Raw genomic sequence first — 20,942 nt, forward strand, 5'->3', positions numbered from 1 at the left:
AAATGGCATCACGAGGAACGAAAATTATGTGGATATATTGAAGCAACATCTCAAGACATCAGTCAGGAAGTTAAAGCTTGGTCGCAAATGGGTCTAACAAATGGACAATGACCCCAAGCATACTTCCAAAGTTGTGGCAAAATGGCTTAATGACAACAAAGTCAAGGTATTGGAGTGGCCATCACAAAGCCCTGACCTCAATTTTTACAAGGATTAAATGTCACAAATTGTGAAAAAGTGAGTTTAAATGTATTTGGTTAAGGTGTATGTAAACTTCCAACTTCAACTGTATGTACTGCATCTTATACCATCTATTGCATCTTGACTATGGCGCTCGGCCATTGCACATCCATATATCTATATGTACATATTCTTATTCCATCCCTTTAGATTTGTGAGTATTAGGTAGTTGTTAGGGAAATTGTTAGATTACTTGTTAGATATTCCTGCACTGGCAGAACTAGAAGCACAAGCATTTCGCTACACTCGCATTAACATCTGCTAACGATATGTACACTACTGTTCAAAAGTTTGGGGTCACTTAGAAAGAAAAGCACATTTTGTTGTCCATTTCAGTAACATCAAATTGATCAGAAATACAGTGTAGACATTGTTAAGTTAATATTGTAGCTGGACACGGCTGATTTTTAATGGAATATTAGGCCCATTATCAGCAACCATCACACCTGTGTTCCAATGGCACGTTGTATTAGCTAATCCAAGTTTATCATTTTAAAAGGCTAATTGATCATTCGAAACCCCTTTTGCAATTATGTTAGCACAGCTGAAAATGGTTGTGCTGCTTAAAGAAGCAATTCAACTGGCCTTCTTTATACTAGTTGAGATCTGGAGCATCAGCGTTTGTGTGTTCGATTACAGGCTCAAAATGACCTGAAACAAATAACCTTCTTCTGGAACTCGTCAGTCTATTCTTGTTCTGAGAAATGAAGGCTATTCCATGTGAGAAATTGCCAAGAAACTGAAGATCTTGTACAACGCTGTGTACTACTCCCTTCACAGAACAGCACTAACTGGCTCTAACCAGAATAGAAAGAGGAGTGGGAGGCCCCGGTGCATGACTGAGCAAGAGGAAAAGTGCATTAGAGTGTCTAGTTTGAGAAACATACGTCTCACAAGGCCTCAACTGGCAGCTTCATTAACCTCTTTGGGCTAGGGGGCAGTATTTTGACGTCCGGATGAAAAGTGTGCCCAAAGTAAGCTGCCTGTTACTCAGGCCCAGAAGCTAGGACATGCATATAATTGGTAGATTTGAATAGAAAACACTCTAAACCTGTTAAAATAATGTCTGTGAGTATATCAGAACTGATATGGCAGGCGAAACCCCGAGGACAAACCACGCCCAAAAAATAATTCAGCCTACCACTGTTTTCAATGTCTAACATGTTTATTATGAGGCGAAATCCTCCCAGATTGCAGTTCCTAGGGCTTCCACTAGATGTTTATCTCCGGTAAAGACAATAACGATTGTCCGTCTTAAATTGTGTTGTTTATATATTTAGTAGGGTAGCTGAGGTTTGATTATAAACGTTTTTTGACTTGTTTGGATAAGTTTATTGGTAATTGGTTTATTGGTTTATTTTGTATAAATTTTGAAGGAGGGAAACCGGTGGATTATTGAATGAAGCGCACCAGCTAAACTGAGTTTTTGGGGGTTATAAAAAAGGTCTTTATCGAACAATAGGACCATGTGTGATGTAGCTGGGACCTTTTGGAGTGCCAACAGAAGAAGATCTTCAAAGGTAAGGGTTTTATTTATCAACCTCTTAGCTTCTTTAAAAAAATATATATATATTTATTTCACCTTTATTCAACCAGGTAGGCCAGTTGATAACACGTTCTCATTTACAACTGTGACCTGGCCAAGATAAAGCAAAGCGGTGCGACACAAACAACATTACACATGTAATGAAAAACCGTACAGTCAATACCACAATAGGAAAGAAGTCTATATACAGTGTGTGCAAATGGCGTGAGGAGGTAAGGCAATAGATAGGCCAATTTAGCAAATTAAAAATAAATGAAAATAAATTGAAATATATTTTAAAAAGACAATAAATACAACATTTACACGGGAGAACGGCAAACACCGTTTGCACTGCTACGCCATCTTGAATGGAGAGCAAGTTTTTATGGTCCGTCCAGAATACGAAAGGATGAGGTGCCCCCTCCAACCAGTGTCTCCCACCCCTCAAGGGCCACTCAACTGCCAAGAGCTCCCGGTAGCCTACATCATAGTTGCATTCCACTGTTGAGAACCACTTGGAGAGAAATGCACATGCGTGCAGTTTCTTGTCCCCTTCATTCCACTGTGAAAGGACCGCCCCTGCTCCAGTGTCCGAGGCATCGACCTCTACCACGAAAGGATGGGTAGGATCCGGATGGTCCGGAGAGGAAACGTACCTAGAGCTCCCCGAATGCCCTGTCAGCCTCGGGGGTCCAGCACAAACAATTCTGGGACTTGCGAGTTAGGGCCGTGAGACACGCTGCCACCGCACCAAAGTTGAACAAGAGGCTGAAACGGGGTGTTCATTTTACGATGTTGCAGCACCTGGATCAGAGCGCGATCCTCCTTGCTCCACTCCTGTGCCCGACACTAACACCTGGGCCCAGTCGGTGACGGCCCTCACCTTTACGGGGTCCATTTGGATACCGGTGGTAGAGATAATGTGGCCCAGGATAGAAACTTGGGATACACGGAACTCACACTTCTCTATCTTTATGTATAGTTGACTCTGCAGGAGGCCTCTCAGGACTTGGCAGACGTGCAGGATGTGTTCCAGAAGGATCTTGGAGAAGATCAAGATATCGTTGAGGTAAAACAAAGACTAACCGATTCAACATATCCCTAAGTGTGACCAATGCTTGGAAGACTGCCGGCTAGTTCGATAATCCAAAGGGCATGACTAAATACTCATATTGGCCACTCGGGGTGTAAAAGGCAGAATTGCATTCATCTCGCTCCCTGAATATCACCAGATTGTAAGCATTGCGGAGGTCCAGTTTGGTGAAGAATTCGGCACCATGGGCCAATTCCGAGGCGGCGGACATCAGGAATAGGGGGTAACGATTCGTAATCGTGATCTTGTTCAGCCCTCTTTAATCAGTATAGGGACACAGACCTCCATCCTTCTTTCCCACTAAGAACCAGCTGGGGATGTAGAGGAGGGAATTAAACCTGCCTCCAGCGACCCCTGAACGTAGTTGGGTAGAAGTTCCATGGCGCAGTCTTATGGACGATGAGGAGGGAGGGTGGCAGATTGCCTCTTACTGAAGGCCTCCCGGAGGTCGAAATACTCGGGAGGGATAGCGGAAAAATCTTCGTCTTCAATGGATGCCGGGGAACACCACGAGGCTCTTGGTGGGGGTCTTAGGCATTTAGTCTGGCAGTTCTTACCCCAGTCTAGTAGGTGTCCCGTGGACCAGGAGAATAGTGGATTATGTAGCACTAGCCAGGGGTACCCTAGGATAAGGGGGTTCTCAGGAGCAATGATTTTTTTTAAAACTAAGTCTCTGAGTGGTTCACTCCAACCTGCAGTAGAATGGCCTTGGTCTGATATTCCACCTGGCCGGAGCCGATGGGGCGTCCATCGAGGGCTTGAATCTGCAGAGGGATGGGACATTTCATGCAGGGGATTTGTAATTCTTTGGCGATGTCTTGGTCGATGAAATTATCCATGGCCCCGGAGTCCATGAAGGATTGAATGTGGTGCTGACGGTTGTCCAAATGGAGGGTTGCGGGTAGTGTCAGACATTGACCGGGTAGCTGGGGTGCAACTGCATAGCTCGTCAGGGTCTCCCCTTGTCCTAGCGAGCCCCGGGATTTCCCGTCAACTCTGGGCATGTAGAACGGAGATGGCCGAGCCCTCCGCAGTAGAGGCAGCAGCCGTCGCGCATTCACCTGTCACGTTCCTGTGGGCTCAGATGTGTGCTGAGTTTGGGGTGCTCTGGAAACCGGGATACGGTGGTGGTGTCAAAAAGGCGCTGTCTCACACGTTCTCGGATGTGGTTGTCAACCCTGATGGCTAGCGTTATCAGGGACTCGAGGTCCTCTCCCAGTTCCCGAGCGGCCAGTTCATCCTTGATGGAGTTAGACAGACCCTGGTGGAAAGCGGTGACCAGTGTCTCAGTATTCCACCCACTCGTCGGCAAGAGTGCAGAACTCAATGATCGAAGTCTGGTCTGACACTTTGGCGGAGGTTGAACAGTCTGTTTGCCATTTCTCTTCCACCAACTGGGTGATTGAAAACTTGTCGCAACTCGGTAGTGAAGGCTAATATGGAGCTGCAGGATGGTGGCTTCTCCCACACCACCATTGCCCACGCCAGGGCCTTGTCCAAGAGTAGAGAGATGATGTAGTCGATCATGGCATGATCGGTGTGGAACGAGGAGGACTGTAGGCGGAATCACTTGCATCCTCCTGGGTGGCCGTCATACCGCTCAGGGGCTCGGAACTTTGGTCCCGGTGCAGGTTCCCTGGAGGAACTATGGTGACGCCTGTAGCACTGGGCGATGAGACTTGGGCATTGGCTCCTCCTTGTGTTGGGGTTGGGCCTTGGTTGGAGGGAATCTGTAAGTTCCCGTAGGGTCTCTGATATTTGGGAGAGTTGTTCTTGCTGCCACCCCAGCAGTGCTCCTTGGTGGGTTGTAGCATTCTGGATGTGGGTGATCTCTGCTGGGTCCATGTTGAGGCAGAAGCTTGCTGTGACGTGGTGAGGTTGGACCCAGGTGCAGAGAAGAGACCAAACGAGGAATCAGTGGTTAAGGATAAACGTAATACTTTACTGAGAAACGGTAGCCACAGGATCACAGTACACTTGAAAAAAACAACAAACACTAAGTCTCAAACTCCCTCAGGAAACTACAATGCACGGTGAACAATTCAAGCTTCTGCAAAGGACAATAGAAAACACACCTCTTTTAACAGGGAAATCATAATGAGTAAATAGGACACACCTGAGTGTCATTAATGTCTCTAGGACGGTCTATGCCGCCCTCTGGTGACAGGTGGAACCATGACAAAATGTTTAGTAGGAAAGAACTTAGCCATCATTATGATCTCATCACATTTACTTGAGACAAATGGTAATGTTGTCATTACAGTCAATAGCTAGCAAAGTTAGTAAAAAATAGCTAGCAATGCTTACGTTAGCTAGCTAAAATCCGGGGGTCTCCCCTCGGTCTTAGCTTGCTAGCTAATGTTATACTGCATATAAAGTCACTCTTAGTACCAAACTTATCAATCAATTCATTATTTGCCTCCTTTTGAAATGTCATTGAATTTCCAAGCCACTGTAATGAACTTTTGATGAAATCAGCGCTCATTGAGAATGCATTGAGTAGAAAGCTTGATCAGCCAGACATGCTTCTCAGAAAGGGGCTTACTTGTTCTTGAGAATAGCCATAGCTAGCTACCATAGTGATCCCCTCGAGTAGCTAATTTCAGTGCATCATTCATATAGCTTGCTAGCTAGATAGTTGGCTGTGCTAGAAATTATATAATCATACAAGCTAGCTAATTGTGAAATTACAAGACAATAATAGCCTGGGTACGAGGTTAGTAGCTAGCTAACTTTTTGCGAGGGAGGGAACTTTTTGCGAGGGAATGCAAAACATTGTGCAATGGAACACAATACATTTTTGTGAGGAAACGCAAAACATTTTGCGGGGGAACACAAAATAATTGTTTTCTAGTTGTCCCTTAAGGGGTTCCGTACATTAAAACTGTGAATCATTTGGAATACGATTCTACCAATTTTGCACAACTCTTAAGGCAACAAAACTTTTTAGTCAAATTGCTCAAGCTCCGTAAATTTGGTTGGGAATCACTAATGAACAGCAATATTACACCTTGTCTTTGATTTTTTAAAGCAGTTTTAAGTCAGGGCTGAGACTGTCAGGAACATTCAACACCTCTTGGAAAGCCATTCTGGTGTTTCGTTTGCATAAACATATGTGTTATTGTCCCGTGGAAAAATAAATCCCTATCCCAAGGGTTAGGTTTTCAGAATACTGATGTGGGTTTTCCTGTAACTTTTTACCTGGGCTTTCATGTTTCTTTTAAGCATAACAAACTCCCCAGTCCTTGCCAGTGACAAGCATACCCATAACATGATGCTGCCAGCACAATCATTGAAAATAAAAAAGGATTAACAACATTGCATTCACTCCATATTACACTAATAATGCTGGGTTGTTTGGTTGACCAAACTGCTGGGTTGCAGATATTGGGTCACTTAGTTGGATTGCTTTCTTTGAAAACTGCTGGGCTATTTATGCTGGGTGCTGGGTTATTGATGCTGGGTTAATGAGATATGATATGAGTTTTTGCACATTATATATTCTAATATAAAATTCATAACAATGTTTGAAGTGTTTCTAAAATCCACAATGGATAAAATGAATGGTGAAAAAACGATTGGAACCATTTCTGCGTTTGACCGCTAAGTTTTATGGGAATTTTGACGTGTCCACTGTGGGGCTCAATAGCCTGTGGGGAAAACAACCTGTGGCTACCTAAGTTACCCCATTGGCTCATAGCAAATACTTGACCTTTTTCAAATGCAATTTTCTTGTTTAAGTCAATCACAAAACTACATTTATTTTTTTATTTTTTTTACCAACAGTTGTGAAGATCTGTAGAAAAAAAACTATAATTTTTAGATAATATTTTAAGGCAGCAAATGTGAAGACTGTGCAAGGGGTGTGTAGACTTTCACTTGGCACTTTACATGTAGGTTCATTGTCCCATGTGGAGCATAGGCCATCAACAACGCCTCTCCAGCTAACTCGACCTTGGGCAGTGTTTTATGGTTGATTCCAGGAGTAGCCAATCTTTCTGTGTTGCCCAAAAGCAAATGTTAGTTAACCACCCTTTTAACAAAACAATACTAACTACTATTCTACTGTTGTTGCCACTCTTGCTACCTTTACCTACTCTGATGCTAATTAGAATGCAATCATCATGCATCTGACCATTCAATAAACACACTGTTGTATCTGGAAGTGGCTGTAATGACAACATAGTTCAGATATCTGCTTAATTTAATAGGAGATTCCGCTGTCCTTGTAAAGTACTGCTGTGTCTCTGTTAATCTGCTGGCACACTGTGTCGGTGTGGAAGGAAATCTGGGCCATGGATGACAGAGCACGCTTCTTGTAGCGCAACCAGAAGGATTCCTGACGCTCCAAGTCTTTTCCAGCTCCCATGCAGAATCATGGGAAGTGTGTCTGGGACCTAGCCTCTCATCTCTGGCCAAGAGATGAATCTGCCTGAGTGCAGTCATCTAAACTCCGTGGACCATGTCTGCATCCCAAATGGCACCCTATTCCCTTTATGGTGCACTACTTTTGGCCCCCTGCACATAGGAACTATATAGGGCACATAGGGCTCTGGTCAAAAATAGTGCACTATAAAGCAAATAGGGTGCTGTTTGGGATGCAACATATGTCTGTTTTATCATTTTAAGAGACAGGCCCATGTTTGCCTGAAGAATAAAAATATGTGGATGATTTATCACATGGTGCTACACAAGGTTAATAAGGAGGAATCGATGCACCATACATTTGTTCAGTATATGGCCCAAAGAATATGAACAAACTGTCAAATAGAGTCTTGAATAGCTGGAATTCTGGATACTGACATATTTTGGAAACATCTGACCAGAAGTAGTACTTAGATCTGATGACCCATCCATTGAGATATTTTGTGTGTCTGTATTCCTGTGTTCCAGTTGAGGATGCTGAGTATATGATCATGAGCTGTCCATCAGGGTCCCCAAGCAATGATCTCAGGGAAACCCAGCTGTCAGGCACAGGTACATGAATGCATTTCTCTCCTCAGTATGTGCATTTGATTTTGTCACTGGTTTATTGAGGTGGAGGTGATACAGGTGCAATTTCCTGTGATATCTGACATTTAACCTGTGACCTGGCTGTGACCTTTACCCCCAGTTGGTCTGCTCCAGTCAGGACCAGACCCGGACTCAGCCGAGGAGACCTTGTCCTCTGCCTCTACCGAATGGCTACGGAAAGGGGTAAGTGCTTATCATAACACCTGCCATGGCTGTTGCTAGCTCTGGTCCAGGGCGTTAAGTGCACATTCCTCCACTAACTCCCTGTATTGAACTCCATAGACAAAATGATTCACCAATTTGTTTAGTGACTGGATTCAAAACAAAAACATGCACTAATGAGCTTGGCCAGAGCTACACAGTTGCCAGGATATTTTGGGTATATGTGATACATTATAGTTGATGATGTGTATCTTTGGTTTTGTGATATTTTTTCCATTGCATTTGAAATCAACTGGACATTTGGCCATTTAAGATAGGGCTGCTCAACTGTGTTGGGACAGATATGTGAAAAGGGGTGTCTTGTTGTTGGAGTCCTGAGATGTTGTAATTATCTGCCTCAGGTACAATTTAGTGTGCTTTTATCACACAAGAATGTGAGACGAACATTCACAGGACTCATTTGGCCTGCTTTATAAAATATTTAAACTAAAAGGGAAACACATGCCTGTGTGACATTGTAAGAATAGGTTTGCTTTCTAAATTCAGAGAACTGTTATTGTGTCACAAAAAAATATCTGCAGCACTAGTTAACCGTTTTGATTATGTGACGCGGCAGACATTTTTGAATGTTGGGAGTAAATTCAGGTGGGACGAAGATACTCTGGGTCCTGTGCTCCTCTTCAGATGACTGGGGGAGAAAGTTGCAGCAGGGAGGTAAAGATCCAGTGACAGCATTTCTTTACAGGGCCTTTGCTAGAGCAAGTGAACATAATGACAAGGGAAAGTTCTAGGCCATGCAGCATTAGTAGCTGATGGGCATGAGGGGAACGAGGGGGTGGCAGTCTGTGATGTGGGCTGCTAATGAGAGAGTCCCTGGCCCTGCTGAGGTTTGGTGAGGTCCAGGCATGTCTCGTCGAGGGTTGAGGAGTACAAAAGGTCAGAGGGCACGCTACTGTCTCGAACGGGGGCTTTTTCATGTTGGCAGGGGGAGCAACCCAAAATAGACAACAAAAAGGGTGTAGCCTACTCCGGAGATAATCAGCTCAGACACTGTAAACTGAGCCTCCCTTCTCCTCTGCTGTATGGAACTCTGTTCCTACGGCCTCCTCCGGCCTATTGACAGGTTCACAGAGAATCCCAGCATGGGGATTCATAATCAGGGTTTATGCTGAGGATCAAAGTGGGAATGAACGGTTGAGGGAACCAGGGGTAGTATCAGCGAAAGAGGAAATGCTCTGTTTATGCGAGAGGCCATCTCCTCTTCATCAATGATGCCATTGGTGGAGATGGAGCCAGAGTAGAGGAAGTGGATGTTCATGTCGCAATTACATTTGTCTACGAGATGGAGTGATAGAATACCCACACAGAAGAAGAGAGGAGGAAGTCCGACGGTCTGAGTCAGAACCCCCCAGAGACCATGAGCTCAGCGGTAGCCTTCCGTTCTGTGGACGCACGCACGCACAGACACACTCATGCACACACACAGGCAGGAAGTCGGACCAGAACCCCAAGAGAAAGAGCACTTTTGAAGAACCCATAGGAGGCTGCTGTGTTTACCATCAAACTCTGCCCATAATTCTCTCGCAAATCCACTTAAGACTCTCTTTCACTTTCGTAGCGAAATATTAGCTAGCATTTATGAGGCCAGCAAACAAGTTCCTCAAACACTATAGGAACGTATTTGCTAAAAAATATATGGGGGATTGGAAGTGATGCAGACAATTACATTGATGGAAGCTACATTCTACCTGCAATATTAAAGCTGATGTACCCCCTAAAAAAAAGAATAGGAATATAATATTGGAACATATTTCCTCCAACGTTATAATGAAAAGGTGAGGGTGTCCCGAGTGGCGCAGTGGTCTAAGGCACAGCATCGCAGTGCTAGCTATGCCACTAGAGATTCTGGGTTCGAGTCCAGGCTCTGTCGCAGCCGGCCGCGACCGGGAGACTCAATGGGCAGCGCACAATTGTCCCAGCATTGTCCGGGATTGGCCTCCCCTATCCCCATTTGGCCTCCCCTTGTCCCATCGCGCACTAGCGACTCCTGTGGCAGGCCTGACACAGTGCACGCTGACACAGTCACCAGGTGTATGGTGTTTCCTCCGACACATTGGTGCGGCAGACTTCCGTGTTAAGTGGGCATTGTCAAGAAGCAGTGCGGCTTGGTTGGGTTTTTTCGGAAGACGCACGGCTCTCGACCTTCGCCTCTCCCGAGTCCGTACGGGAGTTGCAGTGATTAGACAAGACTGTAACTACCAAATTGGATACAACAAAATTGCGGAGAAAAAGGGGTAAGAAAAAATACAATTTAAAATAAATGTGCTATTATTTAAAAAATAACTTTAAAAAAAATAATGGGGATCATGTGACCCTTGAACGAGATGGCCGCATGAACGGCCACACAAGCCACACGAGCTCCACACAAGTAGTTTCCAATTCTTAATCTTACCTCCACTTCAAGTTGAAACTCCTTTAGCTCCTTTAGCTTTAGTCAAAATGTGATGACGGCTAAAAAAGGCGACATTGCAGGTAACATTTTTTTACCCGGACTCAAGCATTAGCGGCGGAAAAAGCCTCCAAGAAACAGCTAGCTTCAGAAAAAGCTAGCGCCATTAGCCAGGAGCAAGAGGACCCCCCACCGAGGCCCAACAAATGCCAAACTCGCACTCTGTCGTAATTGTGTTCTGTTAATTATGGGTGAAAAATAAGAGGGAAACATGCCACTGACCCACTACCTGCAAGACAAACTTCCTGAGTGGCTCCACCTGTCCACTGACAGGCCCATTGAGCACTGAGGCCCCCACCAAGCAGCCAGACAACCACCGCGCCCAATCACCATACGTTTCCTGAGATTCACCGACAAGGAACGAGTCCTACAGGTGGCGAAAATCAACACCATTACAGTGGGAAATGCCAAACTCACTTTACACCAGGACCTGTCAGCTGGAATACGCCAAAAGCGCAGAGAGTTTGACGAGGTGAAGAAATACTCCGTTGACCGAAGCATCTTTAGGGGATTCAAATACCCAAACGAGCTCAGGATTCTTCACCAAGGAGCCCTGCGACACTTCAAAACTCCCGAAGAGGCAAAACGTTTTTTGAAGGACAATCCTGGTCACTGAGAAATGGACCAATGACTAAAAGTGATTACTGTTATTACTAAAGGAGGTAAGACAACATATAGCTGCCATCCAAAGACCATCTAAAGATGTCATTATAGCCTTCTAATTTATATTTATTTTCTTTTAGCTGAGAGGGATAGGCTCTATAGCCTAACCTAGGCCTACTAACGTTTCAGCCTACTTTTATTTCCCATTTTTTATTATTAATAATATTATTATTATTATTTGTAGTTATCATTTTCACATAAGCCTCCACCATTCATAGGCTGTCGATTACGACACATTTACAGACCTAACGAGAAGCTCAATGTGTCAATTTTATGCCTATGGTCTTATCCTGTTGATATTACGTTTTAATAAAAACGAACGACTTATCCTATAGATCCCTCTTCAGGATTTTCCCCAACATTTCTGTTTTATTTGGTCCAAACGATTAGCCCTATGTCCTTTGGAGGAGGTATATGTAGGCTGGGCTATTGATTTTATTTTCTTCCTCTTTTTTAATGTGGTCTGGGCGGGGGCTACGTTGTCACTCAATGCGGGGCGGAGAGGATGAGGCATTTCTTTGGTGGGGAGGGGGAGATGTTGTGCGTTGCTAACTGTTCCCGGTTTCTTTTGTTAATTCTGAACACAGAATTGAGACTGAGCGTGGGGGTAATAGATCCAACGGGATGTGTCGAGTTGTTTGGGAACTCGGCTGGGCTGTTCAGAGATTGTCCTTTTATGTACACCATTTATTTTTATTTTATGTGATAGCAGCTGTAACTATTATCCACCTTTACCCAGAGATGACTTGCACTAGAGTTCGATTACTGTTTGATGATGATGACTAGTACCTTAAATATACTGACATGGATCTGCCATGGTCTAGGTCATGCAATAAAACAGAAAAAGATACTATGTGCTCTAAAAAAGGTAAAAACAGACATTGCGCTATTACAAGAGACACACCTCTGTGATGCCGAACATGCCAAACTCCGCAGAGCTTGGGTGGGACAGGTGTATTTCTCATCTTTCAAGTCAAACAGTAGAGGTACAGCCATACTTATCCATAAGAATGTTCCATTCATAATTTATCAAAACATTTCTGATCCGGAGGGGACATTTATTTTGATAACTGGGTCACTGTATGGGCAACCAATTACTATCTTAAACATATATGCCCCTAACACAGATACTACTGCTTTCATGTCAAAAATGATATCCCTGCTCAATGAGCATTCTGTTTCCTTTGGAGTGCTGGCTGGAGATATTAATTGTACCCTCAACCCAACCCTGGACAAATAATCTCAAGTCCCCTCCACAAATCCTAGATCTGCAAAGATGTTGAACTCTCTTACTAAAGAGATGATAGCTATCTGGAGACTGATAGATATCTGGAGAGAGACTAATAGCTCATCTATGGAATATACATACTACTCTAATGTCCATAACACCTACTCCCGTATAGATTACATTTTTATCCCAAAGATTTTCAAAAATTCAGCCACGTGTACAATCGAACCCATAGCACTTTCAGATCATGCCTTTGTCCACCTCCGCTTTGACCTCTGCAAAAATATTCTGAGGTCAAAGAGCTGGAAATTCAACACCTCCATGTTATCAAATGAAGCGTTCTATACATTGGTAACTACATGGATAGACAACTACACACAAGACAAAAAAGACTCTCCTGTTTCTCCGGCCACAATATGGGAAGCTGCCAAAGCCATACTAAGAGGTAATCTAATTGTATATGCTTCCTCTAAGAAAAAAGCAATGGAAGCACACATGCTAGATCTTGAGAGGGAGCTGGAACTCTGTAAAAAAGTAAATAAACTATCCTCAGAGAGCACCTCCTAGAGTCACCCTAAAGCAGCCAAAGCCAAACTGAACTTGGACTATAGCCGGGAGATAAAAAATATAAAAAAATCTTTACTAAACTGAAATACCATGAGTTTAGCAATATGCCGTGTAAATTGCTTGCTTACCAATTAAAAAAAGAGCAGTCAGAGCGTACAATCATGGCTATCCGAACAGCAGAGGACGAAGTCACATGACCCAAAAAAGATCAATTTAACTTTTCATGATTTTTACTGCAAACTATATACTTCTGAGAGAAAACATACGGAGGCAGAACTCCATTCCTTCTTTGAGGGAATTTCGCTACCTAAACAGAGAGCAGAGACCAACCAAGAAGATCTCAACTCCCCCTTCACTCCTGAGGAGGTCCTGGAGGCAATTACCTCCATGCCACCTAGTAAGTCCCCAGGCCCAGATGGATTCCCCAGAGAGTTTTACAAAGCTTTTTGGCATCCAGTTTAGCCCTATTTTCATGCCAATGCTGGATGATTTTTGCAAAAACTGAGCTCTCCCAGACTCTATGCACACAGCTCACATTACAGTGTTGCTCAAAAAAGACAAGGACCCTCTATCCTGCTCGTCCTTCCGGCCCATAAGCTTGTTGAATTTCGACTACAAAATAATTACCAAATTGCTCTCCAAAAGACTAAACACTCTTCTTCCCAAAATAATAAAAGTGGACCAAACTGGATTTATTAGAGACAGGTACTCTTCTGATAACATTTGCCATCTTTTTGATATTATTGATCAAGTAAACGCACAGAAGACCCCTGTCCTGCTGGCTTCCCTGGATGCTGAGAAGGCGTTTGACAGGATGGAGTGGAGTTTTCTGTTCTCAGTCTTAGAAAAGTTCAATATGGGCCCAAACTTTATTAAATGGATTAAGTCCCTACACTCTCATCCAAATGCCATGGTGACTATTAACGCCCTGAACTCTGACAGATTCCCTTTGGGATGGGGCACAAGACAAGGGTGCTCTCTGTCCCCCCTGCTCTACTTGTTGGGGGTGGAGCCTCTGGCAGAGTTGATAAGGAGCAATCAAAGTATTATGGGTGTTTCTGCAGATTTCTCTCCATGCGGATGATGTCTTGCTCTACATATCCAACCCTGAGAAATCCCTCCCATTTTAGACACAATTGCTCAGTATGCTAAGTTTTCAGAATATAAGAAAACTTTTAAGAAATCCACTGTTTGCCCTCTCAATCTTACACTCACTAGCTCTATGAAGACACACTGTCCATTCCAATGGAAGACACAGGGGTTTCAACACCAGATCTGAATAGCCTTTTCAAGGAAAATTATCTTCCACTCCTGGATCGAATCAAGAACGATCTCCAAACCTGGATCTCCCTCACAATTAGCTTAGTCGGAAGAATTAATGTCATCCATATGAACATCCTCCCTAGATTGAACTATTTATTTCCAATGCTCCCATGCTATCTCTCGATTTCCTTTTTCAAAACAACTAACCTAAGCATCAGCCAAATTTATATGGGGCAATAAAAAACCTAGGATCAAGTTCTCCACTCTTTCAAAACCTGAATCTAAAGGTGGTCTTCCCCTTCCCTCCCTTCAATTGTACTACTGGTCTGCCCAAATCCTCAACATGCTAACATGGATCACAAAAAGACTCAACGTGAATTCAGATAGAAGCCCAATCCTGTGGTTCATTGCTCCTAAGCTCAATTATATTCATTAATAACTTTAGTGAAGTGGGCAACATAGCCAAAACCTTTGTGATTTACAGCACCCTACTAGCGTTGAGGGACTGCAAGAAATACCTGGGCATTTCCTCCCAAATATGTTCTCACTCGCCTATAGTATGCAACCCAGACTTGCCAAAAGCCATGAATGATGCCAACTTTAATCTTTGGCATACTCTAGGAATCAGGACCTTTTCAGACCTATTTCATCAGAAAACCACTACACTGAAATCCTTTCAAGAGCTCTGCAGTGAATTCAATGTGCCAAGATTTCTTTTTAAATATCTTCAAATTAGACATTTCATTTCCTCATTTACTTCCAAGAGGAGGTTTAGAGCTCAGCTGAATGAAGTAGAAACACTTTGTGCTACAGCACAATCATTTAAAGGCAAAATATCCTATATCTATAGACTCCTTTCTGTACATGTAGGTTGAGTTAAAGTGACCATGCATAGATTATAAACAGAGAATAGCAGCAGTGTAAAAGAGGAGGGGGGGGCAATGCAAATAGTCTGGGTAGCCATTTGATTAGATGTTCAGGTGTTCATGAGTCTTATGGCTTGAGAGTAGCACCTGTTGAGAAGCCTTTTGGACCTAGACTTGGCGCTCCGGTATTGCATGCCGTGCGGTAGGAGATAGAACAGTCTATGACTAGGGTGGCTGGAGTCTTTGACAATTTGGCCCCAGTGATGTACTGGCCCCTACGCACTATCCTCTGTAGTGCCTTGCCGTCAGAGGCCAAGCAATTGCCATACCAAGCAGTAATGCAACCAGTCAGGATGCTCTCAATGGTGCCGCTGTATAACTGTTTGAGGATCTGAGGACCCATGCCAAATCTTTTCAGTCTCCTGAGGGGGAATAGGTTTTGTCGTAGCCCCTTCGCGACTGTCGTAGTGTGCTTGGAGCATGATAGTTTGTTGGTGATGTGGACACCAAGGAACTTGAAGCTCTCAGCCTGCTCCACTACAGCCCCATAGGTGAAAATGGGGCCTTGCTCGATCCTCCTTTTTCTGTAGTCCACAATCATCTCCTTTGTCTTGATCACGTTGAGGGAGAGGTTGTTGTCCTGGCACCACACGGCCAGGTCTCTGACCTCCTCCAAGGCTGTCTCATCGTTGTCGTGATCAGGCCTACCACTATTGTGTCATCAGCAAACTTAACTTGTTATGGCTGCAATCCAGTTAACGGGATAATTGTCATCAACAACCGTTGAAATGCATAGCGCAACATTCAAACAATATTACTAAAAATATTTATATTCATGAAATCACAAGTGCAATATAGGAAAACACAGCTTAGCCTTTTGTTAATCCACCTGTCATGTCAGATTTTGAAAATATGCTTTACAGCGAAAGCAATCCAAGCGTTTGTGTAAGTTTACGAATCAACCGACAAAACATTATTGTACACTTAGCATGAAGTAGCATGGCCACGAAAATCAGAAAAGCAATCAAATTAATCGTTTTCACTCACGAGACTCCCAGTTACACCATAAATGTTCTTTTTGTTCCATACAGATTATTTTTATATCCAAAATACCATCGTTTGTTTGCCGCATTATGTTCAGAAATCCACAGGAACGAGCGGTCACGACAACGCAGACAAATTCCAAATAGTTTCCGTAATGTCCACAGAAACATGTCAAACATTTTTTATAATCAATCCTCAGGTTGTTTTTAAAATACATAATCGATTAAATATCAACCGCAACTGTCTTTATCAGTAGGAGAGGGAAAGGCAATGGCAGCCCAAACTCTGTTACGCATACAAAACGCTGCTGGCACCCGGCCATACAATGACGCGATGTTATCGTTCTCGCTCATTTTTTCAAAATAAAAGCCTGAAACGATGTCTGAAGACTGTTGACACCTTGAGGAAGCGATAGGAAAAGGAATCTGGTTGATATCCCTTTAAATGGAGCAAAGGCAGGCTATGGAACATGGAGTTTTCAAAATACAAGCCACTTCCTGGTTTGATTTTACTCAGGGTTTTGCCTGCAATATCAGTTCTATTATACTCACAGACAATATTTTGACAGTTTTGGAAACTTTAGAGTGTTTTCTATCCAATACTAATAATAATATGCATATATTAGCAACTGAGACTGAGGAGCTGGCCGTTTACTCTGGGCACCTTTTCATCCAAGCTACTCAATACTGCCCCTGCAGCCATAAGAAGTTAATGATGGTGTTGGAGTTGTGCCTGGCAGTCCAGCCATGAGTGAACAGAGAGTACAGGAGGGGACTGAGCACGCACCCCTGAGGGGCCCCCGTTTTGAGAATCTGCATGGCGGATGTGATGTTAACTACCCTTACCACCTGGGGGCGGCCCGTCAGGGAGTCCAGGATCCAGTTGCAGAGGGAGGTGTTCAGTCACAGGGTCCTTAGCTTAGTGATGAGCTTTGAGGGCACTATGATGTTGAACACTGAGCTGTAGTCAATGAATAGCATTCTCTCATAGGTGTTCCTTTTGTCCAGGTATGAAAGGGAAGTGTGGAGAGCAAAAGAGATTGCTTCATCTGTGGATCTGTTGGGGCGGTATGCAAATTGGAGTGGGTCTAGGGTTTCTGGGATAATGGTGTTGATGTGGGCCGTGACCAGCCTTTCAAAGTACTTCATGGCTACAGATGTGAGTACTACAGGTTGGTAGTCATTTAGGCAGGTTACCTTAGTGTTCTTGGACTATGGTGGTCAGCTATGGTGACTATGGTGGTCAGCTTGAAACATGTTGGTATTACAGACTCAGACAGGGAGAGGTTGAAAATGTCAGTGAAGACACTTGCCAGTTGGTTAGCGCATGCTTGGAGTACAAGTCCTGGTAATCTGTCCGGCCCTTCGGCCTTGTGAATGTTGACCTGTTTAAAGGTCTTACTCAAATTGGCTATGGAGAGCGTGATCACACAGTCATCCAAAACAGCTGATGCTGTCATGCATGTTTCAGCGTTACTTGCCTCGGAGCGAGCATAGAAGTAATTTAGCTTGACTGATAGGCTTGTGTCACTGGGCAGCTCGCGGCTGTGCATCCCTTTGTAGTCTGTAATGGTTTGCAAGCCCTGCCACATCCAACGAGCGAGTACGATTCGATCTTGATGGTTTGTTGGAGGGCATAGCGGGGTTTCTTATAAACTTCTGGGTTAGAGTCCCGCTCCTTGAAAGCGGTAGCTCTACCCTTTAGCTCAGTGCGGATGTTTGTTGAAGCACCTTTGGCAGGTTGGATGGGGAACGTCGCTGCACAGCTATTTTCAGGTCTCTCCAGAGATGTTAGATCGGGTTCAAGTCTGGGCTCTGGCTGGGAAACTCAAGGATATTCAGAGACTTGTCTCAAAGCCACTCCTGCATTGTCTTGGCTGTGTGCTTAGGGTCGTTGCCCTGTTGGAAGGTGAAACTTTGCTCCAGTCTGAGGTCCTGAGCACTCAAGGGGAGCAGGTTTTCATCAAGGATCTCTGTACTTTGCTCCGTTCATCTTTACCCCGATCCTGAAGAGTCTCCCAGTCCCTGCCGCTGAAAAGTCTCATGGTAAAGGGTCTGAATAATTATGCAAATAAGGTATTTCTGTTTCTCATTTTCAATAAATTTGCAAAAAAATCTTAAAACCTGTTTTCGCTTTGTGTAAATTAATGAGGACTTGTTTTTATTTAAATCCATTTTAGAACAAGGATGTGACATAACAAATTGTGGAAAAAGTCAAGGGGTCTGAATACTTTCCGAATGCACTGTAATTCCCATAAAGAATGTGTTCAATGTCGGCTATGAAACATTTAGCTTTACAATGCTTCTGATTTTAAACTTGAATTTTATTAATAATTTAAAAAAGCTTCAATTAGCATTTACATGTGAATACATGTATGAAATGCAGATGGATTATACTATACTGAACAAAAATATAAATGCAACATGCAACCATTTCAAATATTTTTCTGAGTTACAGTTAAAATACAGAAATCAGACAAGCCTCTCTTATGGCCAGGGCGTGACAACGTGTTTCCTTTATTTTGGCAATTACTTGTATGTATTCTATTAGCGTGCGAAGTAAGGCTGGCCCCATTTAGTCGACTGGTCGATTGTTTGGTTGATAGGTTGTTGGCCCACCAAGATTCTTAGTCAAGCAGTGGCAAATATATATTTTAAAAAAAATATGGCACAAGAGACACCTGTGTGATTCACGCCTGTCTGAGTGGACTAATCCATTGCGGAGTCCGCGGTGATGGCATACCAGTATCACCAGTAGTACATTTATCGATAATTACCATCATTTCTCATCTAAAATGTTTGTTTGGTTACGGTAATTTCTTAATGCATTTAATTTATTATTATTACAGTTGTCATGATTGTCCTGTGAGGATCAGAATGGGTCAGATCAGCTTGGCAATGGATGACAGTAACCAGACCTTCTCTCACCCACAGAAGAGGGGAGGAGGGAACTGGGCCGGGTTTGACAGCTCACAACCTGTCCTAAATTAAAGCAGAGAAGATCCAGAGAGGTCTTCTAACATAAGAAAGTGGGGAATGGTCAGAGATGATCTATAGAAAACTAATGTCATATTGGTTTTTATTTTGTGATGTCATTAAAAAGGTTATAAAGGATATACTGTAACTTGAAAAGTATATGCCCTTTATCTGTCAAGTTTCCATCCTTAACATTGTATATGAAATATTGAAATATGACAAATTATGAAAGTATTTCTGTTAATATAGGAATGTGATTTTAGGAGCCATAAGATAATTTGTCTTCTATAAACTGTGCACAGTAAGTTGCCTCGAGTGAGTTCTAAGAGCATGTCAGCCTGACGGAACCGCCCATTTCCAGAGAGTGCATAAAACAATTGGTATTGAAATTAACATTACACCAGAAAAGCGTAGAGTGGTCGCTACATGTTGGAAATGGTTGGAACTTGGAACCTCTACACGAGGTGAAGAAAATAAACCAAACTCCCAGACTAGACCAGAACATTGCCATGCTGCAGCTGCGAGTGTAAAGTCATCAGACTAATGAAAGTAAAGTCACGACACAGTCTTACCATTGCCATTGTAGGATTTGACATGTCTGTAGAACACACAGCCTATGATACACTTGTGAGGGAAAAGTTTTGGTTTATTTCATTCCATTTACGAGTTGTCAATTTGTCCATTGTCTTTTGTTTGGCTGTCAATCTTGAGTAAGGACATGCTCCTGATTACGCATAGAACTAGGTCTAGGCTACCTGGCCTGCACGCAAATGTAGGCTTATAAATGAGCCCATTTGGGGATCTGATACTATTTCTGATTGTCTTAACTTAGCTTCTCAAAGTAATGTAAGTAATCAACAACCGCTGAAGTAAGTAAACAAAGTCTGTTTTTAGATTCATTGAGAATGACAATAGTTCCTCAACGTAGCCTATTTGAGAGAAAAAATCCAGCTCTCTCACTTTCAATAACCACTCAGCATGAAAGGTGAAAAAATGTCATGCTCTGATCCATTGGAAATGTCATAAAAAAGGCCTACCTGATTTATTTTTTATCCTAAATAGCATACAGCTGTATCTGTCTGTCCGGAACTCACTGGCACAAGCACTAAAGGCCCAGAATAGTTTATACAATGTTGCTAGTTTGCTAGCAGGCCAGACCCAAGTTAATAGTTGAAACAAAATTTCAAGTTCCTTGCAGACAGGCTATGCATAGCCTATGTAATTTTATAAGATATTTATTTTTATCTGGATATTTTCTACCTGCTGGCTGCAATGTTTTTATTTTTTAGCTTTATGTAGGCTATTTTTACATATTGGCAATGGCAATAGAAGTTACTTTTAGATTTGTATCATTTTCATTTAGATATTATTTTTATTTAACCACATGATATTGATTTTGAGATATGAAGACTTTATTATAAATTAAATTAAACTGTTCCACGAAAATGTGCATATGAAAATCATAACTGGCACGCAGATTAGTAGAAATGGTACCATAACTTGGCACTCCAAATGGAAAAGGTTGCCGACTGCTGGTGTAGCCTATTACCGGCAACTTCAGGAGGTTAATGGCAGAATCTGTGAAGGCTAGCAGCAGCAGCAGGCAGCGGGAGGAGGGTCGGGAACAGATATTTTTCTTCTGGTTAGGATATATTAATCTCTGGCTCCCTCTTTATTTATTTGTGTGTCTTGATTTTTAAGTGCAGTGCTTAAAGCATCAGGCAAAGTAACCTACATATAGTTGATTTTATTCAAACATATATGGAAAAATACATGTAAAAAATGTTAGACCAA

The 20,942-nt window shown here is 43.0% G+C and overlaps 1 protein-coding gene across 5 annotated transcripts in view; it reads left to right on the top strand.

Annotated features, from left to right (window-relative positions):
* si:dkey-220o5.5 (actin filament-associated protein 1-like 2) overlaps positions 1-20,942 on the top strand; it is a 106,016-nt gene that overhangs the window by 55,454 nt on the left and 29,620 nt on the right. For all 5 annotated transcript variants that reach the window (XM_024418369.2, XM_024418371.2, XM_024418372.2 and 2 more), the window contains 2 exons: positions 7,752-7,835; positions 7,972-8,054. In XM_024418369.2, coding sequence (XP_024274137.1) covers positions 7,752-7,835; positions 7,972-8,054 — 167 coding nt within the window. The remainder of the gene's footprint in view (positions 1-7,751; positions 7,836-7,971; positions 8,055-20,942) is intronic.

Source organism: Oncorhynchus tshawytscha, unplaced genomic scaffold (genome assembly GCF_018296145.1).
Source record: "Oncorhynchus tshawytscha isolate Ot180627B unplaced genomic scaffold, Otsh_v2.0 Un_contig_766_pilon_pilon, whole genome shotgun sequence".
NCBI classification, from domain to species: domain Eukaryota; kingdom Metazoa; phylum Chordata; class Actinopteri; order Salmoniformes; family Salmonidae; genus Oncorhynchus; species Oncorhynchus tshawytscha.